Consider the following 26,730-nt stretch of genomic DNA (forward strand, 5'->3'; position numbering starts at 1 on the left):
TTTTTGTTAAGATTGTAAATTTATTCCTAAAAACAACAACCCATGAGGTCAAAGAAATTCTGTATAAACCTCTGAGACACAGTTGTGTTGAGGCACAGATCAGGGGAGGGGAACCAGAAGGTACCAGAGATCACAATGACTTATCATTCTTAAACCCACTGGTCACTCTGACAGAACTGATTGGTTTTGTGATGGACAACCTGACAGAAGGACAACCATCTCTGCAGCATCCTCAGGGGCAGTGGTGGTTCAAGTGGTTAAGGCTGGGTTAAGGATCAGGTTTCAAGCCCCAACACCACCAAGGTCCACTGTTGGGCAATTGAGCAAGGCCCTTTCCCTGCTCCAGGGGTGCTATATCATGTATATGTGGTGATAATAAAGGCTTCTTGCCCTCAGTTCTTCTTCTAAAATGTTCATGTTGGCTTGACAGGAGTTTGCCAAAAGGCATAAAGAACACTCATTCTAAACATATAGTGAAGACAATGCTTGAATAAAAATAATGAAACAGTTCATGAAACTGAGGTATTGCTTAACCAATAGACACGGACAGCAGTAAAATATATATTTTTTAAATAATTTATTTTAAAGACACAGAGACAGTAAGATGGTGGCATTGCTGCATCACAGCTCCAGAAGTGTGAATATGTGTTTGGTACCCTGTGATGGATCGATGTCCCATCGAATATATCTTCCTGCCTTATACCCAGTGTTCTAGGGACAAGCCTCTGATTCACTATGATACTAATCAATGATAAAGTATTAATGAAGACAAATGTAAGAATGACTATGCATGAGATTCAAACAAATTTTGCACCATGTAATACACACTTAACAAAAAAAAGTTCATTCTTGCTCCCTATAGTGTTCTTCAGTTTATGCCTCTGAGGGTGGATTTACTGTGAGTCTTAAGGAAGTCTCTTCGGTTAAGAGTATCCTAAAAATGCCTTAAGATACTGTTATGTTCTTCACAGGAAACACGACCTTTAAAGTATTTTTGTTTCATGTCTTTTGGTTAAATTAGATCCTAATGCATCATTTTGGTTATGACTTCACGGAGGACATTTTTGCGCCTCATAGTGGCGCTATAACCCCCCTAGTCTTACTCTAGTGACGTAGCATAAAGCCGCAAACACGAGCTTGGCCCGCCTGTATTCCGACTAATCCCGTTTCCTATTCTAGGATTGGTTCATTGCATGCAGTGTTTAACGTTGGATAGCAGCTCCAACTTCCAATCAAAACAGCACTTATGAGCGCTAACCAATCACAGCAGAGAAGGCGGGATATTCCCCAAAACAGGTAGGAAAACGAGGCGTTTTCTGATGTTGGATATAAACCGGACTGCTGACAGACACTTCAACGCAAAACTCCGAACAAGTAAGTTATTCCTGCGGTGTAGATTTTGACATCACTTAGACGTTATGCTGCAATTATGGCCTCCACTTTTTTACGCCTAAACGCCATGTTTTGTGTTAAAAGGCAGCTGTATTCAGTATTTGAGACTGTATTTGAAACAACAAACACAGGGGCTAATAGTTTCTATTCTGCTAACCAGTTATGACACTAACTAACCAGTTCAAGCTCTTAGCCAGCTTGCTAATCGACGCGCGAGCGTTTAGTTACCTGTGCGTGTCTCGTGCGGTTTCTGGTTGTTGCTAGTTATTTAGCTAGCTTAGCTCAGAAGGTTGGGAGCTAAGCTATTTTATAACAAGGGAGTAACAAAGTGTGTGCATTAAAGCACAGTACAGAGCAATAACACAATAACACTGTTGCTGTCAAATGTAACACCGCTGACAAGTTTCAAATTTAACCATATATATATATATATATATATATATATATATATACATACATATATATAAAATACAGAAGGTGGAGGTTCGTCGCGTTTCCTGTTTAATTTTGCACCTTAGCAAGTTGTCTCGCAAATGGTAGGTTTATAACACGAGCTGAGATTTGGTTATTCTGCAAAGTTTGTTATAGTTTTAAAATCCAGTTTCTGGTTGTTTCTAGACCAGCTAGCTGGAGTAAATGGACACATGTATACAAATATATTCTCGCATGCAACATACACAGACATATGTGTGCGCTCCTTCAGAGAGTGTGAGTCCTGCTTTAACTCTTGGGTAAAATCCACCAGTATAAGGATTGCACAGGATCACCCCATGACCCCAGGATCATGAGACAGCTATCAGTGTGTTCGCGACAAAGGCAATAAAAGGTGTTTGTGGCCCTGGTTCTGCACAAACTGGGATCTTGCTGATTGGTGGTGCAAGCAGAATAAAGTCATTTGCTTTAATCTTCATCATAAATTCTTGACATGGAGAACTGAGGTTATTGTACAGTCTCTTATAGATTTCAGCAATATTCAGCTGTCATTTAGACCCATCACTGAGAAGTATAGATTTCATGTGCTTTGGTAATAATTAATCTAAGCCTGCTTTACTGCCACAAGAATAACACGTCATCTGTGGTTGAGAATGTGAATCAACATAATTGCAGTTAATTACCTTGTTGATCACAAGAAAGCAAGAAAAATCATTTCAACATACACCGATCAGGCATAACATTATGAGCACTGAGAGGTGACGGGAATAACACAGGTTATCTCCTCATCATGGCACCTGTTAGTGGGTGGGATATATTAGGCAGCAAGTGAACATTTTGTCTTCAAAGTTGATGTGTTAGAAGCAGGAAAAATGGGCAAGCATAAGGATCTGAGCGAGTTTGACAAAGGGCCAAATTGTGATCGCTAGACAACTGGATCAGAGCATCTCCAAAACTGCAGCTCTTGTGGAGTGTTCCCGGTCAGTCAAATGTGGTCAAACGAAGGAACAGTAGTGAACCAGTGACAGGGTCATGGGTGGCCAAGGCTCATTGATGTACGTGGGGATTGAAGGCTGGCCTGTGTGGTCTGATCCAACAGACGAGCTACTGTTGCTCAAATTGCTGAAGAAGTTAATGCTGGTTCTGATAGAAAGGCGTCAGAATACACAGTGCATGACGGGTCAGGGCTGTTTTGGCAGCAAAAGGGGGACCAACACAATATTGCACAATAAAATAGTTTTGTTTGCTGACATCATGTGAAGAGGTATGTTTTTGGTGAGAATCAGTAGAGAAGATGGTGGATAAGTACTGTGTTCATGTAACCATGTAGATTCTCAGTAGATTTAAGTAAATTACAACCCACTGTTTTGCATTTTGAGTCACAAATCACAGATGGATTTGGAGTGCTAAACTTGAGAAAGGCTCAAATTTCACAACGCCCAGAGGAAAAAATAGAGAAGTGAAGGACTCTTGTGTTGAAATAAAGTGAAGTTGTTCTGTACTTTATAGTAGTGCCTGTTTCCACTAAGGGCGTGTGGTAATTACCAAGTATTTACATCGTCTGTACAGTGCAGACAGGTTTGAGGAACACCTTGTGGTCAGTGTGTGGCTGCTTATGCGGATTAAGTAATTTATTGAGTCTAGTTCTGGAAAATTGCACCATGTTGTGCCACGCTTAGAGAAAATGCATGTGGCACAACATGGCATGTGACATTTTGCTCTGTAACATGGAGACTGGGTGTGACGGCACTTTAGTAACTGTTAACCCGCCCATGTGCAGTTAATGACCTCAGATCTGTGTGGAGAAAGCTGGTGGCCACAGTGATGCAGACAAATTCTCTCCGACATCTGCACCAGTATTTGCCATTGGAGTTTTTATGTGGTTATTCAATTTATGTGGCAATGGACAGATCTGGACTAAATTTTATCACAGAACAAAATTTATCATTAATCATTACAGCAGGCAGCACATTGAACACTCCTCTACCAAATTGTTTATTTTTTTTATTTGGCAAAACTGGGCAGTAGTGATGAGCAGTATAGCACAACTCACTGTACCTGAAAATATTTTAATAGATATCATGATATTTAGCTTTGCCAAAATACTGCCATTTTTGAAAAGACAGATTATAAAATATATGCTGTGTTAAGCTTTAATTAATAAAAAAAAATGTAATTGCTGTAGTACAAGATGAATAAAAAACATTTTGGGATGTGAATTAATCAAGGTCAAGGTGATTATAGCAGCTCTTTTTCTACATCAGACCCCATTTTCTTATTGAACTACACTTACATTGCCAAAAGTTTTGGGACAACCCTCCAAATCATTGAATTCAGGGGTTGGGCTTGGCCCATTAGTTCCAGTGAAAGGAACTCTTAATGCTTCAGCATACCAAGACATTTTCATGCTCCCAGTTTGGGGATGACCCGTTCCTGTTCCAACATGACTGCACACCAGTGCACAAAACAAAGGTCCATAAAGACATGGATGAGTGAGTTTGATGTGGAGGAACTTGACTGGCCTGCACAGAGTCCTGACCTCAACCTGATAGAACACCATTGGGATGAATTAGAGTGGAGACTGCGAGCCAGGTCTTCTTCTACTTTGATTATTCTACGTAGATAATTCATTACATATTAAAGCTATTTTTAGCAGTCATCACTGAAGCTGCAAGGTTAGAAATCTCTTGATCGGCAGCTTAATGAGTTGAGCTGATTACATTGAGCTAATTCTTGATTATTTTTCTCTCTGGTATGTGTTCTGTGCTAATAATATGCAGGCTAGTTTGCAGTGATGAGGGAAAAACCGAAATAAAGAAACAATATATTTACCACAAGGAGCATGATGTAAGTATGTGGTAGATTTAACAAAACAGGCCATTAATCTGTGATTATGAAAAAATGGCAGATTTGGCACAAAGCACTGCTGTGTTTGCATTTACTTTCAGTTCTGGGACATTTATAAAGGCTGTAATTGACTGGATGTGATCAGAGCACATGACTGCGTCTCAGGAGCTGCGTCTGTGTAGAGCCTTTCACACACAGCTGGCTGTGGTCTTAAATAATTCCCTGCATTCGCACAGAGCCTGGTGTTGGTCACTATACAGTTAGAACTGCTCTTCTCAGTGTCATGGTGCCTCTGCTGCAGGGCCAGGATTGTGACTTTAATTTTTGATATTTCTGCAGGTCAGAGTAATAAAGTAGGTGAATTATAGCTCTGGGCAAACTATTGTTTATTCAACTGTTATCCTTTTTTTAAGAATAAAAGTATGTGCGTAGTTTTCAGCAGTCAGAAGGATGTGTGATTAGCAGGATGACTCTTCATGTGCGCTGATGTGACGTTACAAAACAGCAAAGATTGGCTTATCTCAGGAAACAGTGAGGTGAGATTCAGCAGAAAGCATGCGGTGGTAAATTGCACTTGGCAGCCTGTAGTGTTGTGTTTGTAATATCAGCAGATTTTTGGTTCACTATCGTTTTACGCTGTCTTAGGCTTAACCTCTTGGTGTCTCAAACTTTGTGAAGCTTTACATATATATATGTAAAGCTTGTGATTTCAAGACAAGGACACAAGGATTAATTATCAGGGCAGTCTGGGTAATTACACTAGCTACACAGAACAATAGGAAAAGCAGCAGGATAAACAAGATGGAGCTATTAACCCCTTTCTGTTCCAACATGACTGCTCACCAGTGCACTAAGCAAAGTCAGCACAGTCATGGATGAGCGAGTTTGGTGTGGAAGCCATACAGAGTCCTGACCTCAACCTGATAGAACACCTTTGGGATGAATTAGAACAGAGTCTGTGAGCCAGGCCTTCTCGTCCAGCCTCGGTGCCTGACCTCACAAATGCGCTTCTAGAGGAATGGTCAAAAATTCCCATAAACACACTCCTAAACCTTGTGAAAAGCTTTCCCAGAAGATTTGAAGCTGTGATAGCTGCAAAGAGTGGGACAACTCCATATTACATTCATGTACATGTAAAGGCAGATGTCCCAGTTTTGTCCTGGCTCACAGTCTCTGCTCTAATTCATCCCAAAGGTGTTCTATCAGGTTGAGATCAGGACTCTGTGTAGACCAGTCAAGTTCCTCCACATCAGACTCACTCATCCATGTCTTTATGGATCTTGCTTTGTGCACTGGTGTGCAGTCATGTTGGAACAGGAAGAGGTCATCCCCATGGCTCAAATGGATTAAAACCCTTTCCTGTATACGTCATAGAAAATCTACTGAGACCAATTTAAATGAGGTTTGGAATGATTTTAATGATCTGCTAAAGTCTACAATATAACACATGTAAATCTTTCTGCTTACTTCCACTATCAGATTTTATGGCACATGCCGAACATCAGAGCTAAGATTAAAAAGGAAAAAAGTCCCATGAAGTTTGTCATACGTTTTAAATGATTTACAAATAATAGTGAGGTTAGATGAGCGGTAAAGTGGCCATATAACTGTCTCTCTTTTCATCTAACTGTCTTTCATCCCTTCTTAATGTCTTCCATTTTATGCATTCTCTTATTGTGTCAGTTTTTATTATAGGTACTATGTGTGTGTTTATTTTTTACTTCAGTTGGCTTCAGTTACTTTTAGAATGTAAGTATCCTTGATTTAGCTACCCCTGTACAGCACTTTGGTCAGTAAATGTTTAAATGTACATTATAAAGAAATTTCACTTTCCTTATATAGATATATATTTTGAGGACGATATGGAAGAAAAATCACCGCAGTAAAACTGACTTAACATTTAATGTGTCATTCAGCAGAGTAGTTTAATCGGGTGCCAACATGCTGACAGATGACTTTTTGGTACCATTGCCACTAAACATTATTCCTTTTACGTTGAATTGAATTACATGCAGCTTGGATGTAGATGGATATTCTCAACATGCCGTTTATAGGCCTCCTGTCATCAGTTAATTCAGAAAGTACAATCAGATTAAATTCAGTCAGACCGATGAAAGGCTTTGTGTGTAAACATAGGCAGGTTCAGATATGATTGCCAAGCTCACATATGTGTGCATGTTTTGTATAAAATGAATAAATTATGAATTAAGTATAAAAAATGAAACATAGAGTAATTCATGAGTAAGCATGTGTGTAGAGAACGCTTTAATAAACTGTATTAGACTGGTTCTCTTTTATTCATATCAACATATAATCATAATAGACATGATGGAGTTTAACATCGGCTGAGATGACTGATAGACATGGATGTCCTCCTTCATACAATTTCATGCATGGATAATTGATTGAAAGCTTTTGAGTAGTGCAGGAATAGCACCTCTGTTGTGTGGTCAGGGGTGACACCTGTTCAAGATTAGTATAACCTTAATGCTTGAGTAATTAAAAGAAAGATTTTCACAGGGCAGTAACCGAGGCAGGGCCGAGGGAGGAGCGTCCCTGGCTATCATGGATGACCGCTCGTCCCTGCGCAAAGTGAGCGGCTCCACCGAATCCGTGTCTACGGTCACCAGCGAGGAATTCGTTCTGGTGCAGAACGGGGCAGAGGGCTCACCGTCCAGCTCTGAGGGACGTCCCAGACTCAAGGTGATTGTCCACTTTTTCTGTTGCTATCATGCTTCTTCACTGTCTATAAACATGACCATACACTGTAAAAAAAGTATTTTAAGACTAAATGTGCAAAATTTTTAACTATTAATACAGTGTTTTTTTTTTGGATCTTGTAAAAAATTAGAGTAGCTGATAATCTCTCATCTTCCAACCTGTAACACTGTTAGAGATTGAAGGAGGCCAGAAATTCACCTCGCAGTATGTTTGATGGTCTCATTGTGCTCTTAGATGTCTTGGAATGGAAGCGAGCAGCTGGAGAAGGCAATGGAGGAGGTTCTGGAGGATGAACTGAGGACACAGGAGAGGAGAACAGGGACACCAGTGGAACCTGGAGAGAACACGCAGGACACAGGCAGGTTTACAGCACCTAAACCGCATAACCCTGTTCTCAGTTTGACCTCTAATAGTATGCTCTGGTTTCTCACCGAGTATGATGTGGAGATGTTTGTGCAGTCAAGTACTCTTAATACATTCAAACATTTTCAGATTAGGGCCGACTGGTCATATAAGGCAAGAGAAGGTAATGAAAATATTTGAGTGTTCTGTGCAGGTTTTAGTTTTTATTGCACAGGAAGTATCAGTGCATTCATACTGGCTCTCTTCCTATTGTTACTGGTTCCTGTTGTTGCTGTTGAAAGTGGCGACGGACTGAAGCTGTGGTTTTTAATCCCTCATGTCCTGCGTCCTTTTCTTGAGCTTCCTTCCCTAGCACTTAGCGGTTTATTTTATTTTACATGTATTTTAAATAATCATTTCACATTTTGTGTGTAGGGAAAAAACTTCCATATATACATGGAAGATGCTCCTTTTTCTAATGAAGAAGAGTAGTGTGTGCTCACTAGCCTATAAATGTTTATTGTGAATAGAGATTTAATGGCCCAGTTTGTAATGGTTACACGTTTAAGCCATGGATGAATGTGATTGTGGGAGTGATGCATTAAAGACAGCACATGAAAGTAAAGGTAAAAGGTAATATATTGTACATGAAAAAAAGAAAGGAAAAGCAAACACTACTATTATTAATAGCTTAGAGGTGCGACTAATGCCAAAAAAACCAATAAAGAAAAAACTGGGACATCTGGTACAAGTGGCAAAGCTCCCTTTATTAAACAAAAGGCACAGAGTTTTCCTTTCTCCCTCACTACAGAAAAACATGCAAATAAACCAAAATCCCCAAATCCTCAATCAAAACAACAGTTTTCGGAGTAATCATCAAGCTGAGTCATTTGTGGTAATAACAGGAGTAACAAACTGGAAGTGGTGGAATGGAGCACAGGTTTGGAACTGTAATGGTCTGCATCTGAAAAACGTTAAATGGACTCAGACAACAATACCCAGAACAAAAAAAACAAAACACAAATATGGTTCATAACACATGGACTTTACAAGTTGGTGTAAAACTTGATGATGAACATGTGCTTCAGTTGAAAAACAAAAGAAATCATTATTCAAATGATCATAAAAAGTGATATTTTACCTAAATAATGTTGCGTGTTTGCAGAAGCTTCTGTAGCTGGTAGTCTGGTGCAAGAGGAGGAAAGTGTGCAGTTCAGTAAGCTCTCCTACCTTGGCTGTACATGGGTGAAGGCTCCACGCAATGAGGCTGAAGCCCAGAAGGCGATGTCCACCCTGAGGGCTGAGAGCCCTAGCCCCATCCCAATCACCTTGCATGTACCTAACAGTCCTGATGGCTGTGTGAGGTAAGACATACACTGACAAATGTTTCATATAACAGACAGATCAGACTCATATACTAACATGCTGGAGGTGAAATACTGACTCTGCAGATGTCTAAGGTCAGAATCATATACTGTGCTTTATATACTGAGTGTGACATAGTGTAAAATCAGGCCTATATAGTTATATATTGGCTGTGTGAGGTCACATTCATATGCTAAAATACGATGCAAGACCAGGTTCATATACAGATATCCTGAACTATCAGATGAGACTTATATTTATGCACAGACTGTGTAAGATCAGACTCAAAAACTTCTATTGCTAATCTACTATTAAACTTGTTTACTGATATACTGGCAGCATAATCGTATACTATATGACCATATTATTATACTAATATATCGTATACTAATATTTCTCTTGTGTAAGATGAGAGAAAAATTTATGAATTTAGAAAAGTTGTCTTCAATGGATCTTCTTCCTTTTCCTGTACTTTATGCAGGGTGAGCTTTTTTTTTTTCAAAGTTCATGTCACGGACTGAAATTTCACCCAAGTACCTTATTCGGATTTATAAACCAAAAAGGTTTAATGCATGTCATTGTTAATTGTTTTCTAAAAAGTGGTTAGAAATTAGACAGGTTAGATGCTTGTTGTCTGATCACACTAAGATAAACCACACTGAAACTAGCCGTGTGATGTGGTTTCTCTGTGTTATTTTTGCTATGGGTTAAGAATGAACATAGCTTTTATGAGAACTGCTGTTTCACCTTTAAAGTACGAGATGTGAAAATACTGTGTAGCAACCATAAATTGTTTCTTGCACAAGTTCCTGTCGGTTTCTAATATTTGCACTTCTTACTGAAACCAAATACGTACTCGCACATCCCAAAAAAACTGTAGGGTATTGTTAACTCTTTTAGCTAGCATTTGTAGTGTCATTTTTGTGTATGACTGGAGTGATTTTGTAAAACAATTCACCGTTACTTTTATGTGCTTTGCTTCAGGATTGTTGACCAGGCCACTGGCACTGAGATTGCCTCCTTCCCTATCTATAAAGTGCTGTTCTGTGCCCGGGGAAAAGATGGCTCCTTAGAGAGTGACTGCTTCTGCTTCACTGAGAGCTACCGCAGCTCTGAGGACTTTCAGATTCACGTCTTCTCTTGCCATATCAAAGAAGCTGTGAGTAGACCCTCTGTAGAACAAGTCTCGAACCAAAGCATTGTAAATTTCTCCCTGCTCATAAAAGTGTTTTGAGGAGTCGTTTATTCAGCATGTTTAGGATGAATCTCCTGTGCCCAAAGTAAGAATTGCTTTGTGCTTTGGAAGAATAGCAACTAACTTCTACACATTAAATGCATATTTATATGGGTAAAAGGTATGATGGTATTCATTAATAAATAGAATATTATGATTTAAGAGTAATAAAGCATTTCAGAGCATGTTGTTTTAGAAAAATAATTCACTCCTGGGTGTTATTAGCAACTCTGCTTTATGTGTTGTGCTGCATAACTCCATCTCCTCAATGACTATTATCCTGTAACAATGTGCATCACTTGATTTTTCATTAATTGAAATGTAATTGTTTTAGCTCATAAAAATGCTTGCTGTTAAATGTGGAAAGTGCCCTCAGTGCCTGGTGACCTAGAGTTAATCCATTAATGGACAGAGATCAATTAAAACAATCCTATTTCTTTGGTATTTTGTTCAGGTGAGCCGGATTCTCTACAGCTTCTCCACAGCCTTTAAGCGTTCATCTAGAGCTGCCACAGAGATTCGTGAGTTGGCATTACCTCAATCCCCTGACAGTGACATCTTCACCTTCACTGTGTCCCTGGAGGTGCGAGAGGATGACGGCAAAGGCAACTTCAGGTCAAAACTGCTATATTGTCTCTCCATATTAGGAGCATCTCCAAAATTCTCTCCTTATTAGGAAACATCTCTTCCCTTTATTGTTTGTTAAATAGAAGAATTAGCTGTTTCATGTTGTCCTACTTAATCTGATGGATATTATTTTAATATTATATTGGAACTCTATTTTTTCTTCTTCTTTTTTTTTTTTACTGGTGCCATTCACAGGTCACCGATTGATTAGTTTACTAAAAGTATGGAGGTTAATTAGAGGTTAATGTCTTTCTGTGGTTTAGTTTGTGAAAGTGTGGTAAATTGAACCCATCAGATATGCTTTGATTGGCACCACCCAGTGGCCTGTTTGAATAACAGCATTTTATTAATTTGTTTTTAATTATTTTTTTATTATTATTATTTATTTATTTATTTATTTATTTATTTATTTATTTATTTATTTATTAGGAATTCAGTTTTCTCAATGTATATCTCTTCTGAAAGCTGATTGGCCAGTGGCAGCCATGTTTTTAAAGTAACCAGCCCATTATTTCCGATACTAACCCAAAATATCGTTAAGATAGAGAAAATAAGTTTCACCTTATAGTTCCTGAGAAACCGAGGAATATATAAGTTAACTAAGCCTTAGTTAAGGACTGATCAAAATAAACTGTGATCTAATCTAAGGTTACTGTTAGGCTTCAGGTAGTAACCTGTACTTCCATTTGTGTTTGTGAGAAAATTAGTCAGAAAGAAAGGCAGTACAGTCACTATATACAGTCTGTTCATGTTTTCGTTTTGCGCTAGAGTTATGTTGATGTTCCCTTTAAAAGATAGACAAATATAATTTGCTTAAAGATGTAGATAAATATTTGTTCTTTAGACGTGTGTGTGTTATGCTTCTATTATAACACTGGCACTGTGTTTCTTAACTGAGACAGACCTAATTCCAGCGGCTTTACATGGTAAATAAAATGTATCATTGGTTTTCTCTCATTTCTGCAGTCCTGTTCCTAAAGACCGAGACAAGTTCTACTTCAAGCTGCGGCAGGGCGTGCAGAAGAAGGTGGTGGTTACAGTTCAGCAGATTTCCAACAAAGAACTGGGAATAGAGCGGTGAGACACACGCACACACATACACACACACGCACACAAACACACACACACTTAAGCACCAGTGTTCAAGTAACTGCAGTTTTTCCTTCTTCTTCACTCTCTTGCATTCTGTCTTTTTACTTGCTTACATCTCTCTCTCTCTCTCTCTCTCTCTCTCTCTCTATCTCTGTCTCTCTCTCTCTTTCTTTCACTCTACACACCCACTTGCTCTTTCTTTCTTTCTGTCTTTTGTCTTTCCAACATTTCAGTCTCTTTCTGTCTCTTATTCTCTTTCTCTCTTTTCCTCTTCCTCTTCTTTTCATTTTCTTTCCAGCCACACACTTACCTTTTCTTTCTTTCTTTCTTTCTTTCTTTTTAAATAATTTGTAGATTTTGTTCTTGTAAAGTGTGATTCCTACACCAGGCACATGGTGGCACTCAAGTCACAGCAATAGACTCTCTCTTCTCCACTGATAAAACATAGACATCAATGATCTGATGAGTATGATAATAATGCAAATTATATGTAATGAATTTAACTCAAGAAAAATCTGCCCTGCTTTGCCATCAACTACTCAAAAACCCACCAAAGGAATCTTTTTCGGGAAAAAACACTGCTTATTCCACTGGTACAGTTCCACAGACCTATAGAGTCAATGACATGGTGTATCGAAGTAGTTCTCAAAGCTTTACTTAAGGACTTTAGGACTCCTCTTTAATTGGTCGCCTGTCTGTATTTCATTGCTTATTATAAAAACAGATCCAAAAATTGATGGATGTTTCACTTTCTCTTTGATCATATCAGATGTTTCGGCATGTTGCTGAGTCCTGGGCAGAAGGTTCGGAACAACGACATGCATTTATTAGACATGGTACGAAAACCCTGGATTCTTCCCTCCTCTTTCTTTAAGTGTCTCAAAAGTAATACATTGTGCTGTCTCAGATGCTGTTCTATAAACCCCATATGGGGTTATTAGCATTGTTCTTTTCCTTTGTGGTCCTTTAATTTTATGACAGTCTGTTGTTTACCTTTTGAGCGACTTTTACTTGAGCTGTGTCTCGGGACCAGTTTTGTACCCTCATTGCCTCATATTTTCTCATACTGCAACACTTTTAAAAAGCCATTTCACGTCTGCTATTTAAAGACGTGGAAATTTTATTATTCATTAGAAACATAATTTTACATATTGCCTCAAGCAAGTTCAATGCAGGAGGGAAGTGCAACAAGAGCTAAAACAATCAGACGTGTAGCTTAATCAGCTCTGGTAGTGTTTGGTGGGATTAATGGGGGGAATAAAATTTAGCTTTAAAAATTGTATATTTAAATTTGTGCTTGGCATTTTATTTTTAAATGGCTGTTTATGATCTTGGTTTGTGAATTGAAAGGCGGGGAAATTACTTGACAGATATTACAATAGATCTGATATGAAAAAATATGGCTGATGAGAAGAGATGGATGACTAGAATACTCTGAAATAATGAAGATTTTTTTCACTGTTTATTTTAAGAAGCATAAAAATAGGAATGCGTAATGCAATGTACATAGCGCAAAGAGTGCTTAAGAGGCTTATAAAAGAATTAATGCATAGAATTAAATAGTAATAAGGATTTATAAGTAAAGAATAAAACAAGATAGTCCATGCTGTTATAGGAAAATTATCAGTGAACTGCATTGTTACTTTTATACCAGATCAATACATACACAACACTTTCATAGTTATTTTTAAGATTCCTGTTCCTGTTACTGTTATAGCAGCAATAAACAGTTGTGTTCCCTCACTGTCCTTTCTTTGTTCAAAACATATTTTGAAGGATATAATGTTTAGATTTTGTCATTGTATGAAACCCATAAACATCAACACCAGTGAAGGTTTGCCTACATTTGGGCAAAGCATGGTCAGCTGTTTACTTTTTCCTGGGTAACCTTTTGGTTCTTATTGTATGTAGGAGGTGATGGGGAAGAGTGCGGATGGAAAGGCTTATGTGATCACTGGCATATGGAACCCTAACACCTCTGCATTTCAAGCCCTTAATGAGGATACACCCAAAGGTGAGAAACTGTTAATACTCCATGGGTAATGATGTAGCAATGCACTACATTACATATTTGCAAATATTATATATTTATTTATACAAATTGGATTGTTTCATATTATATACAGAATGGATTTATCCTCAGTTTCATATACTGTTCTGATGGCCTTGACATATTTAGGATTCATATTTGTTGTACATAATACAGACATGTGTGCGTTTATATATGTATAGTGTGTATGTATATTCTGCAAAGGTTTTAGGCACATGTGAAGAAATGCTGAGAACTCGAAAGTGATGCTTACAAAAATATATATTTTAATTGTTTATTTTATGGTTTACTTGTTTTTAGTTTTCATTTTCAAAATGCAAAGTTAGCGAACTAAATATAAATCAAATCGATATCTGGTGTGACTACCCTTTGACTTCAAACCAGCTTCAGTTTTGTAGGCTCAGAGTCAGGTGTATGATCATCAGTTTCATATGTAGGTTAAAACACAGCTGTGTAGGAAGCTTAAAATTGGGTGAGGATCAGCCGGACTGGTAGTACCCCATAGCAAGACTGAGCACAGCAACAAGACACAAGGTAGTTATACTGCATCAGCAAGGTCTCTCCCAGGCAAAGATTTCAAAGCAGACTGGGGGTTTCAAGATATGCTGTTCAAGCTCTTTTGAAGAAGCACAAAGAAATAGGCAATGTTTCTATAGACAGTAGACGCAGTGGTGGTCCAAGGAAACTGATGAAAGACACTTCATACTTACTTCCCGTCGACATCAGAAGATGTCCAGCAGTGCCATCAGCAAAGAACTGGCAGAAACCAGTGGGACCCAGGTACACTCATCTACTGGCCGGAGAAGTCTTGGAAGAATTGCGGCCGTGGAAGAATTGCGGCCAAAAAGCCATATCCCTGAGTGGAAACAAGGCTAAGCAACTATGAACGAAAGCATAGGAACTGAAAAACGGCAGCAGGTGCTCTCTGATGAGTCAAAATTTGAAATATTTGGCTGTAGCAGGAGGTAGGTTTTTTGCAGAAGAGCTGGAGAGCAGCACAATAATGAGTGTCTGCAGGCAACAATAAAGCATGGTAGAGGTTTCTTAGAGGTTCAGGGCTTTTTTTCTGCAAATGGAGTTGGAGATTTGGTCAGGAATTATGGTGTACTCAGTGCTGAGAAAAACAGGCAGATAATTATCCATCATGTAATACCATAAGGCACCAGATTGGCCCCATATTTATTCTGCAGCAGGACAAGGAACATACCCCAAACATACAGCCAATGTCCTTGAAGAACTATCTTCAGCACAGAGAAGAACAAGGAGTCCTGAAAGTGATGGTTTGGCCCCCCACAGTGCCCTGACCCTCAGCATCATCGAGTCTGTCTGGGACAGAAGGATTTGAGGCAGCCTCCATCCACAAAAAATCTATGATTAGTTCTCCAAGATGGAGCAATCCACCTGCAGGCAGGCATAGGGTGGTCACACCAAATATTGATTTGATTTGATGTATATGTGTGTGTATGTTTGAGAGAAAAAGAAAGAGGCAGAGAGTGTGTGAGAGAGAGTCAGCAAGAGAAGAGAGTACCACACCACCATGCAATATAGCACATGGTTTGACTTTTTAGCATTCAGACCAGTGGCACCTAAATGAAACCTGCTATTTAGGTTTCCATGGAACCAGGCATGCGGGAGAATGGAATGAAAGAAAGGAAAGAAACAACGTAGCCTGTAAAACTGTCATATTTCCCTCCAGAACAGAGAGCCTGTCCTCATTATATAGTCCATGTTGGTAATTTGAGGGGGAACCAAATGGAGACAGCTGACCTCTGCTTTGCAAAGACGGGGGATGTTTTCTTTTCATCAATAGAATTTTCAGACCTATTTCTTTCGACTTGATTTAGGTGACTGCTAATTTCATGCAGTGTGATTAACCAATATTCCATTTTCATCAGGTTTTTGTGGCCTTTGGCAGTTGTCAGAAGGCTATGACATTGAGAAGTTTTAATGTTTATCTAAATGCTCTTCTCTGCCAGGGTTTTACGGTTCACTCTATCCTAATTGGAATCTTTTTTTTAGTGGTTCTCTCATAAACTTCTTGTTTATCCACATTAATTACAATAATAAAATCCATCATGTGAAAGTGTTTTGTTTTATAGCAGTTCACCTATTTCCTCTAGTATTTTATTATTATATTTGGCCTGAAAACAAAGACAAATCCTTTAACCATGTGTCTGAACATGTAGATCATTTGAAGTACTATGCACATATAAAGTCCTGCTTGTCTCTCAGTGCACCATTGCATTTTCTGCTGGACAGTACGTAATCTGTAACGTGGGTTTGAGTAATGAGAGTGCATAGTATATGACATGAGGGTTTGCTTTTGGATTAGACCCTGGAGAGCACATGTGCCTCTGACCTTCTGCTCAGCTGCCTAGTATTTGCCATGGTTGTGTTGGTATTTGTGGGCTTATACATGATGCATAATTTGGGTTTTTAAACTGTTGTACAAGGTTCTAGTAAACAAATGAATGAATTTCATGTGTGGTGGGAAAAAAACATACTGAAATTATTTTCGGTTCACGTTTACACCTGTATGTATATTTCTTAAATAAAACTAAATTTCTTGAATTTAAATACATTTTACTTTTGTATGTATTTCTAACACAGGCAGTGTTCTAGCATTTTAAATTCGGGTTAATCTCAAAAATGAAAAGAGGGAAGTAATTTTTATTCCGACACAGGAGCATCAGAGACTTTTTGACAGATGGTATCTGATTATAAACCTGACTTGAGGCTTACTTCGGTTTTGCTGAGGCACATAGTTTGATCAGTGCATAACATTCATTGTGTTAGGAAATCACATTTAGCTAGCAAGGATTTAGACGTCTTTTGACCGGTTGGCAGTTTTTGTCACCTCGTTTCTTAAATCAAGCTCCTTTCCAAACACAGTCTGTGCAGGAACACAGCTGAGACAAGATTTGAAAGTAACCTATATAAACAGCATCTTAATGTTTTGGTGAAACACATTAATGGGTTCATAAAGTAGCAGATAGCCTAATTTGCCAAGATTCAGCTGCTGCAATATCTGACAGGTTTTCCATAAAAGATAAATAAATGAATACATTTCTTTTTTCTGTAGCAGGCCATTATAGTCATACATGCTGATCTTTTGTCAGCGAATCAGGGAACATTCAATCTTGTATCTAACACCCTGACATTTTTGCCTATTTTGCCAGATAAGCAGGTGTATATGACAGTGGCTGTGGACCTGGTGGTGACAGAGGTGGTGGAGCCTGTTCGATTCCTGATGGAGGCCTTGGTCCGAGTTTACCCATCCAATGAGAGGTTCTGGTACTTCAGCCGCAAAGCTTTCTCTGAGACCTTCTACATGCAGCTCAAACCGGTACGCCATTACAGCAGCTACAGTTGCCTTTTACGGTTCAGTGTATCCTGAAGTGACTCTATATAAGATCATGTAAAATTTGGTCTTAGCACTTTCCACTCAATAGCTAGCTCTTGGCTCATCACATGACGACTACCAGTCTAGGAGGGTGGGGCAAACACATGAAGGCAACCTTCCTTTTCTCAAGCTACAACACAGAAAAGTGTAACACACCCAGAGAAAAGTGCTCTTTGCCCTTTTCTGTATACCTGAACTTACAGCCCCCGTGATCGGCTAGTGTTGCTATGATTGACAGGGGACACCATCCACTCCGCCCAGAGAGCACGGCTAATTTTGTTCTCTGGACTACAAGATGGGGATGGCTGTAGCACTAAACTCTTGATCCCTCTAATGATAGGTGAACACTTCTTTTTCTCCACGTGAAGCACATAACCGCTATTACTTGGCTCATCATTCAAGTCACAGTTGTTTATCCCATTTATGTAAATAATTTAGAAATAAATACTTAAGCCCCATTAACTGATGATATGCTTTGCATCGTAGATTGCTTTTTTATTGCTCCAGATTGAATGTATATCAGCATCTAATAGCAGCCAATTCATTTTAGCTATCAATACTGTAGCTGATTTTATTTAAGGAGATGGTTAATTATTAGATAACAGTTAACAAATGTATTATGCAAACCTACAAATACCACTTCGTTTTGATAATGCAGGAACAACCTCGTTGTGTTCATTGTAGAAGACAGGACTCTTATATGGGCAGGGAATCTTTGTTGAGAGCAATCGAGAGCACTACCTCGACTCCTGAAAAGCTGTGAAGCATCAAATGAAGGCTTTGTATTAAGGAACTTAATGAGAGGCCTGGCTCTCATTATCAAGCTGAAGTAATTAGGGTTTGCTGCCTGCGTGTCCTGCTGATTGCCTCCATAGTTATTTTATTGCTGAGTGGAAGAATGCATGGGCCGTAGTTAAAAGCTAATTAAAAGATAAGATTATGGTGTTAGCACCAAACCCAGTCCTGCCCTCTACTTATTTTATTATTATAATTTATTTGCTGTTGCTTTTGATTGTGTGTAAAGAAATTAAGTAAGTAGTTATTATTTGGTGTAAATGTTATTGTTTTCTGCATGAAGCACATTTTCTGCTCAACAGTTACAACCGACTGGCTTCCATTTCAGTACAAATGATAAGTCTGTCTGCAGCGATGTAAGCTTATTTCAGAGATGTGAAGAAGGATGGGTTTAGAGATGACCTCTAATGAATGAATAGCATGCACGTAATCCGCCGCTCTGATTACACCAGGCTCTCTGTGAACCCCATTACCATATAAGCTCCCCAGGAGTGACCACTCAGTGAGAGACCTTTTTCTCACTGGCTGCTCCTTTTTAATTTCCTTCCGTACGCGTAATTATATTTTTGCCTGTTTCCCCTGAGGCAGCAGTAGAGGTGAGGCTAACTTTGAAAACTCAAAGCAGATTGTCAGTGTGGAGTTTGTAAAGAATTGGAATGAATTATAACCAATCAAAACATTTACAGATAGCGCCATGTAGCCATGAGTGATCTACTCTCACACTTTTCTTTTCTTTTTTCCTTTTTTTAAATATAATTGTTGGCCATTAATGGTGTAAATATAATAGCACAGTATCAGGATTTTTTATTTCATTTAAAGCTTAACAAGGGTTTGAAGTTTCTATGTACATCTGAACTTGTGTTATTGAAATGAACTTAAATTGGATTTGGTGTCATTTTTTACTGTACAAAAACTGCATTGTTCTGAATTAGATACAATTCTTAGTATTTCTCTGTAAAAATTGCTGGATGTAATGTTTTGGAATTTTTCCCTGTCTGGTTACTATTCTGAGAGCAAGAAAATTTAGTAATGCGTGTTGTGCTGAATCATTCCCTACTTGTTTTATTCTTCCAGTGCTATTTTTGTTTTCCAGTCAGGATTAGAGGAATGTTATGTGCATGAAAGCTTCACAGATGTAACTGAATGCATAACTCACCTGATGTAACAGATCTGATCAAATGCACCAAACACACACATAATTGTCTCGAAATTGTCCATAGTGTGTGAATTGGTCTGCGAGTGTGCCCTGTGATGGAATGGCATCGCTCCAGCAGGTACTCTGCCTTGTGCCCTGAGTTGCCTGAGATAGGCTTCTGGTTCTGTGACCCTGTGTAGGTTAAGCAGTACAGAAAATGGATGGAGGAGTGGATGTCTGACTGTGTTAGTATTATATCTGACTCTTCCTTTCTTGGCTCACAAACTCATTTTTGTGTCTCAGTCTCTCCTGATTGGCTGTGGTTCCTGTCTAATCACTGTTTGGGCAAACTTTGTTCAAGCCTAAAGCTTAATGCTAGTTAGTCTGTTTCAATGTAAGTGAAGGCATAGATCTGAGCTGTTTTAAACATTACTTGGGCTTTGAATCAATATTATTTAATATTAATCCTCTTATCACTCTACTTCTCTGTTGCCAGTGAGAAATGGAAGGAGGAAGTGAACGAATGAATGCATTTCCTGTGTGCATTATTGAACATAAATGTGTTTATGCGTAGGTCTTGGACAGTCAAGGAGATGCCATATATGAAGTAGTGAGTCTTCAGAGGGAATCAGACCGAGTGGGAGCATCACGAGGCCGCTTGCAGTCCCCTACTGAGGAAGAGGAGCCAGAGGAAGGTATAGTTTATATAAGAGGCAGGCACAAAATCATGTAAAAAGTTCTATGGCATAGTTTCTACTGTAACATATATACATATATAAATTTTCAAACAAACTGTCAGCAGAAGTGTTCTGAAAAAGTGATATACACTGTGTGCAGAATTATTAGGCAAGTTGTATTTTTGAGGATTAATTTCATTATTGAGCAACTACAGTGGTCTCGGTTAATCCAAAATGTTAAAAAACCTCAAACTGAATATTTAAGGAAGTAAAAGTGAGGTTTTGGCTTTCTTAGGAGAATATCTACATGTGCCCAATTATTAGGCAACTATTAGTGTGCAGAATTATTATGTAACTAAATTAAAAACAACAAACATATCATCTCACTTGTTTATTTTTATCGGTTAAAGTGAGAATAATAAACAAACAGCTCAAAATTTACAAATAAACATTTCTGGCATTTCGAAAAAAATATCGGTGACCAATATAGCCACCCTTCCTTTCAGTGACACTCATAAGCCTTCCATTCATGGAGTCTGTCAGTTTCTTGATCTGTTGAGGATCAACTTTTTGTGCAGTAGCAACTACAGCTTCCCAGACACTGTTCAGAGAGGTGTACTGTTTTCCTTCACTGTAAATCTCCCGTTTAAGAAGAGCCCACAAGTTCTCCATAGGGTTTAGGTCAGGTGAGAGAGGCCATGTCATTATTCTTTCATATTTAAGGCCTTTACTGGCTAGCCACACAGTGGAGTACTTTGATGCATGCAATCGAGCATTGTTCTACATAAATATCATGGCCTGCTTGAAAGATGCAGATTTTTTCCTGTACCATTGTCTTTTAAAAACTGGCAGTAGGTTTGGGAGTTGATTTTGAGTCCATCTTCAACCAGAAATGGTCCAACTAGCTCATCTTCAATAATACCAGCCCATACCTGTCCACCTTGCTCCTTGAGTCGAAGTGGAGCTCTGTGCCCATTACTGATCCAGCCACATGCCCATCAATCTGGTCTGTCAAGAGTCACTCTCCTCCTATCAGTCCGAAGAACCTTTATAAAATCTGTCTTTAGATATTTCTTGGCCAAGTCTTGACGTTTCAGCTTATGCGTGGCTTTCTGTGGTGGTCAGGTTTCAGCCTTGGCCCTGTCTCTGAGCACAGTACACCGTGTACTTCTGGAACCGTGTTGTTCAGGAATATGACAGCACTGGAGGACAATGGGTTCCAAGTAGCTTCACGTTTGTTTCTTCTCAAATCTTTGGTAATTAATTTGCAAATTTGCACATTTCTTGTGACCCTGTTGACTATTTGCAACAAAACGTCTGATGGTTTTGTGATCACGCCCCAATATCAGTCAATTTCAAGAGAGCTGCATCCCTCTGAAAGACTTTTTACAATTTTTGACTTTTCGGAGTCAGTTAATCTCCTTTTTGGCCCATTTTGCCTGCCTAATTATTATGCCTTGATATTATACCTTGATATAAGGTGTTGATCTCCTTAGGCCACACCCTCCCTCATTACACAAATACACTTTACCTGATATGCTTAAATGCAATAAGCATCATGTTTATTGCATAAAAATGATGATTTGTGCACAGTGTAAATGTGATATGTGATACTTTTGAACAGTGAAAAGAAGTCATACACTACTGCTCAAAAGTTTGGGATCACTTGCATATTTCAGCTGGATTTCAGCTACGGAGGAAGACTCCATCAGCCAATCCATCTTGTGGGAGATGCTCCAGGAAGCATGGGGTGAAATCTCATCAGATTATCTTGAAAAATTGACAGCTAGAATGCCCCGGCTGTAATTGCTGCAAAAGGTGGTGGTGTTTTTTTTTTGATGAAGGCAAAGTTTGAAGAAAACATTCATCATTTCCATCAAAATCATTATTTCTAGCTCTGACATGTCAACATGTCCTGTTCTTTTGCTATATTTTCTATTCAGACTAATTGCGTGTGTGTTTCCTTGGAAAACAATACAATTTTTGAGTGATCCCAAACTTTTGAGCGGTAGTGTAAGTGTAAAATTTCAGTTATTGCCAAGTCCTTGCCCTGCATACACATACATGCACATGCACAAACAAAAGGGCTTCCTAATGTGCCTTTTCACCTCCTTATAATACAGTCTAGAGCTACATAAACTCTCTCTCTCTCTTTCTCTCTCTCTCTCTCTCTCTCTGCCACACACACACACACACACTGTGATAATTGCATGCCCATGTGCAAGTTGATTGAAGAATGTACCCTCTTTCCCTGATCCTGCAAAGCTTTATGGCATTCAATTTACAAGACAAATAACCAGGTCTCTGGGCTTATTTAGATTGCCTTTTGAGAATGTGTGAGAAGGCGATGTGGGGGGAAAAACGAAACAGTTGTTTTTTTATTTTTTCCCAGCATTGCCTGTTTTAGCCATCATAATCTGATGATTGAGATAAAGTGAGAGAAAATGCAGAGTGTGTTTGACTGGAAAAGTCAAACACATTTGCTCTCTCTGCACTTCCTCACTCGTATTTTAGCATCGTTTATGAATGAAGTGTGCTTGTTAATTTAGTTAGAAAGCTGTGGAGGGTCTGTAAATATGCCTTTTTTCCCCATATTTGACGAGTTTGGTACTGGAATTTTCAGATAATAAGAAATCAACTGTTCATATTAACTGTATATATTTTATTTAGTATCTGAAGTGTCGAGTAATAGTAAACAAAGTTTTCTGATAAATATAACCAAGAAGCTGGGCATAAATGTAAAGTATGCAATGCTGGGAAAATTATGTATTGTGTTTGGCAACATGAGGACAAATTTTTTTGAACACTCCAACGCAGGCTTTTTGGAGTAAGATTTAGTCACTAGATTCAAAAAGAAAAAAGTTCACAAAATCCCATTGTGACATTTACAGACAAAAGGTACTATACATGAGCTGACAAGCATCCATGATTGGCTAGTGTCACTTTGTCTGACAGCTGAGAAAGAAAAGCCATCGTTCCATTGTGGAGAGCAGGCTCCTAATGGATGGCTGTGGATGTGTCGGGCTTTGGACTCGTGATCTCCAAAAAAAAGGGACAACACCCTTGGCAGGGACCCCAGAGATTTGGGGATTATTAAAATATGGCAAGATTAAACAGACTTCCCTTAAAACATCTAGGCAAATCCTCAGCCAATGAATCATCTGGTCTCTTCACTCTTATCATGATTTTATGCTTCTGTCATGAAACATTTGTGTTAGTCCCCATTCACACTAAGTCACAATGGGTCAGGAAATAGGAAACACGTCAGCAAACATGGAACCGGATTTCAGTGATTTTTCGGGTTTTCTCATTTCTATGCAAATTAGGTATGACTTGCTAAATCAACAAATTTGACTTCTCAAGCCAGTCCACAATGTTTCACTGTTTGATGAACAAAATTTGTACAAAAAAGTGTTATCTTGTCATATACACTCCACATCCACATTCAGCGTTTATCTAATCAGCCAATCATGTGGTAGCAGTGCAATGCAAAAAAAAACCCCCAAAAACTCATGGTCAAGAGCTTCTGTTAATGTTCACATCAATCATCAGAATCACCCGGGACCAGATGGGCTGGTTTGAGAATTTTTTAAAAACTGCTAGTCTCATGGGAATTTCACACAAAACAATCTTTCAACCTGACACAGATTGGAGGGAAAAACAAAAAATATTCAGTGAGAGACAGTTCTGTAGTTGCAAATGTTGAGGTCAGGAGCAGAAAACCACTTCAGGTTCTACTTCTGTCCGCAAAGAACAGGAATCTGAGGTTGTTGTGGTCACAGGTTCATCAAAACTAGACAGTTAGAAATAAAAATCAGCAGTGTATATGTAAAATCTTCCATTAAATATCTATAGAGACATGACAATATTAAGAAAAGACAGAGTTTAGAAAGATAGTAGTAGAGTTCACTGGTGCCATTTGCCTTGCTTTGTTAGTCTGGTGATGAAGCTATGTAAACAAATATTAATTGGGTTTTATGCTGTACGTTTTGGCTACTACAGTTTTTCCTCTTTAGTACTTTGACAGCACACAGCACAAACGACAACAGCAGTAGTCTCTATGCATGCTCAAGTGACCTGTCATTAACTAATGAGAACTTTAGGTTCAGATAGACTGTGGTTTGACGGTGTAGTCCGTGGTGTAAAGCTGTGAAAGCCATAATGCAAAACAACTGTTTCTTTTCTGCCCAAATGCTAGACTGGTGTTGGCTGCTCTTGCTATAGTCCATGATGCTGATGTTCAGCCTGCATCCAGGATCCTGTCCAAATGATGTTGATGATGAAATGCTGTTTACTAAATAAAGCTTGGGTATTATTGCGTAATGTGATATGTTTGTTTTTTCTGTTCCCTTTTAATTAAAAACTAACATGTTCTCTGACCATTGATGATTGGTGAGGTTTTGACCTTAACTCTCAGGTTTGGATCAGCCAAGCCAACTCTTGTTTACATAAACATTAAGGTCACAGAGCAGAAACTCGTACATGTATCGGCGGAGTCACAAAGAAAGATAAAGTCCCTGTTTAAGAAAGCATAAATAAGGGTTTTGAGTCATAGGGGTCTCTCTAATATGATGATGAAGCAGAACGATGTTGTCCTGAGCATCCTGTGTCAAGGGCATTGTGGGAAAGGTTTGGTTTCCATAGCCAAAGCATTGCGATTTTCTCTTCAGCAACCCTGTATCGTAGATCATGTTTCCAAAGCCTTTAAAAAGATGAGTCATTTTATTTGTCCGGTATTGTTCACAGCAAAGTCTGATCCTTTAATTCCTTGCTTTTTTCCACTCACGTTTAGGATTATTTTGATGAGAACAGCAGCCATACAATGGAAGTTTACTATATACCTCTATTAGAAATCTAATGTTGCTTTTGAAGCCACTGAGAGTGAGTTTTTCTGCTTGCTTTTTTTTTTTTTTTTTTTTTGGAGCTGGAAGAGAAAATTCATTCACCCACACACTATTGAGCCATTCTGTCACCTTAGGACATAGCAAGCACTCAGGACCTCTATCTCCATCTCCATCTCTCTCTTTGTCTTATTTTTCCTTCTCTCTGCTTGTTCTTTTTCCCCTCTGCGCTGTTATTCTCTCCTGTGCAACACACAACCTTACGTTTTTAAGGTTTAAGAACTTTAAAAGCATTTCTAAAGCCTGTACTCTGATCTGAACCTGACCTTTTATCAAGAACGCTCATCAGATCCTGCTTTACTGGAGGTCAGTTCATGGATGAAGGACCTATACATCCGTTCTTTCATCCATATGGTGCAGTTTTGGACTGTGCTGTTTCATTATATTCATTATAAGTGAAATTTATATTGTATTATTTTGGTTGCAATTGAAATTTGGTTTTGCTGTTATAAAAAACACTTTGGAGAATTCATCTTTTTTTATTATTCCATTCCATGAACCCAGCTACAACTCTGATTGAAAGTCCTGGTCTCTTGGACAAGCTGTGAGATTACTACAAAGCAGGTTCCCCTCAGACTTACATTAGGATTAATGTTACTCTTTCAGTAGGACATTAGTTTTGTGCTCACTGGTTTTGACTTCGTCAGAATCAATTTTAGGTTAATTGTTTCACATCTCCATTAGATACGAGAGAACATCCTTAACCTTCATTTGAATTACCTTAATAATGAATTATAATGAATAATTTCACCATTGTAATCATTTTGTGAAGATAAATCATGGCTTTTCTCAATGACAATGAAGTATGTCTGGGTTTAACACAAGCTAGTTGTCATGCAGTATATGAGAAATGGGATGTCAGGTCACCAAGGGTGCTGCTGGGCTCATAATGACCCTTGTGAACATTAAGCGTCAAACACTATCACCACAAGTTGCCATGCCACTGCACTCAGTGTTTGGTCCAGATGGGTAGTGTGAAAGCTCGTGGGTTGATGGAGGAATGTATGTGACACTATACAATGGGTAGAACTAAACTTGATAGATTTCACAAATTTGCTATGGTGTTACAATATGTCATTGAGTATCATCCTGGTTCATATGTATGTAGTGGTTTGAGAGCAGAGTCAAAGATGTGCCATTTCTCTTTCCTGTCACATGCACATACTTAGAAGCTCTGAACCCAAGGACTGCATGTATAAAGCTGAGTGCTTTTCAGCCCTGAGTTGTGAATCTCAGCTCATCACTCCTGCCTTCCAGCAGAGCTCTCACACACACACACACACACACGCACACACATATATACAGACCACACACTCAGCCACACTACCTCTCTAGCCTCAAGGGGAAGAAATAAAATGGTTTATTTCAGGACAACTGTGATACCTTAAATGGTTAAATGAACTTTGATATGACCCCAGAAAGGAAGTCCTCACAATTGCTCATTCTCATGCCCTTTGCCTTCATTGTTGTCTTACAGACAGTGATAGTGAGATCTCCAGTGGCACTGGTGATGTGTCTAAAGACTGTCCTGAGAAAATTCTGGAGTCCTGGGGTAGCATCCTCAACAGATGGTGAGGCAGCAGAAATTACACAAACCGATAATAAGAAAACTGTTTTAAGTGTTAGTAATTGGATTTATCCCACAGTATTATTAAATGTTTAATAGGTTAGAAAGTATGTTCTGTTACAGCAGCTCTGACAAGCTGCATTTTCTTGT

At 38.7% G+C, this 26,730-nt stretch overlaps 1 protein-coding gene across 2 annotated transcripts in view; it reads left to right on the top strand.

Annotated features, from left to right (window-relative positions):
* Positions 1–1,219: 1,219 nt before the first annotated feature.
* Positions 1,220–26,730, top strand: part of rabgap1l (RAB GTPase activating protein 1-like) — a 104,281-nt gene continuing 78,770 nt past the window's right edge. For both annotated transcript variants that reach the window (XM_058400648.1, XM_058400649.1), the window contains exons 1-12: positions 1,220–1,374; positions 7,192–7,374; positions 7,627–7,750; positions 8,900–9,098; positions 10,084–10,258; positions 10,788–10,948; positions 11,927–12,037; positions 12,822–12,888; positions 13,964–14,066; positions 17,282–17,448; positions 20,010–20,130; positions 26,491–26,584. In XM_058400648.1, coding sequence (XP_058256631.1) covers positions 7,237–7,374; positions 7,627–7,750; positions 8,900–9,098; positions 10,084–10,258; positions 10,788–10,948; positions 11,927–12,037; positions 12,822–12,888; positions 13,964–14,066; positions 17,282–17,448; positions 20,010–20,130; positions 26,491–26,584 — 1,460 coding nt within the window. In that variant the 5' untranslated portion in view covers positions 1,220–1,374; positions 7,192–7,236. The remainder of the gene's footprint in view (positions 1,375–7,191; positions 7,375–7,626; positions 7,751–8,899; positions 9,099–10,083; positions 10,259–10,787; positions 10,949–11,926; positions 12,038–12,821; positions 12,889–13,963; positions 14,067–17,281; positions 17,449–20,009; positions 20,131–26,490; positions 26,585–26,730) is intronic.

This window comes from Hemibagrus wyckioides, linkage group LG10 (genome assembly GCF_019097595.1).
Source record: "Hemibagrus wyckioides isolate EC202008001 linkage group LG10, SWU_Hwy_1.0, whole genome shotgun sequence".
Classification (NCBI taxonomy): domain Eukaryota; kingdom Metazoa; phylum Chordata; class Actinopteri; order Siluriformes; family Bagridae; genus Hemibagrus; species Hemibagrus wyckioides.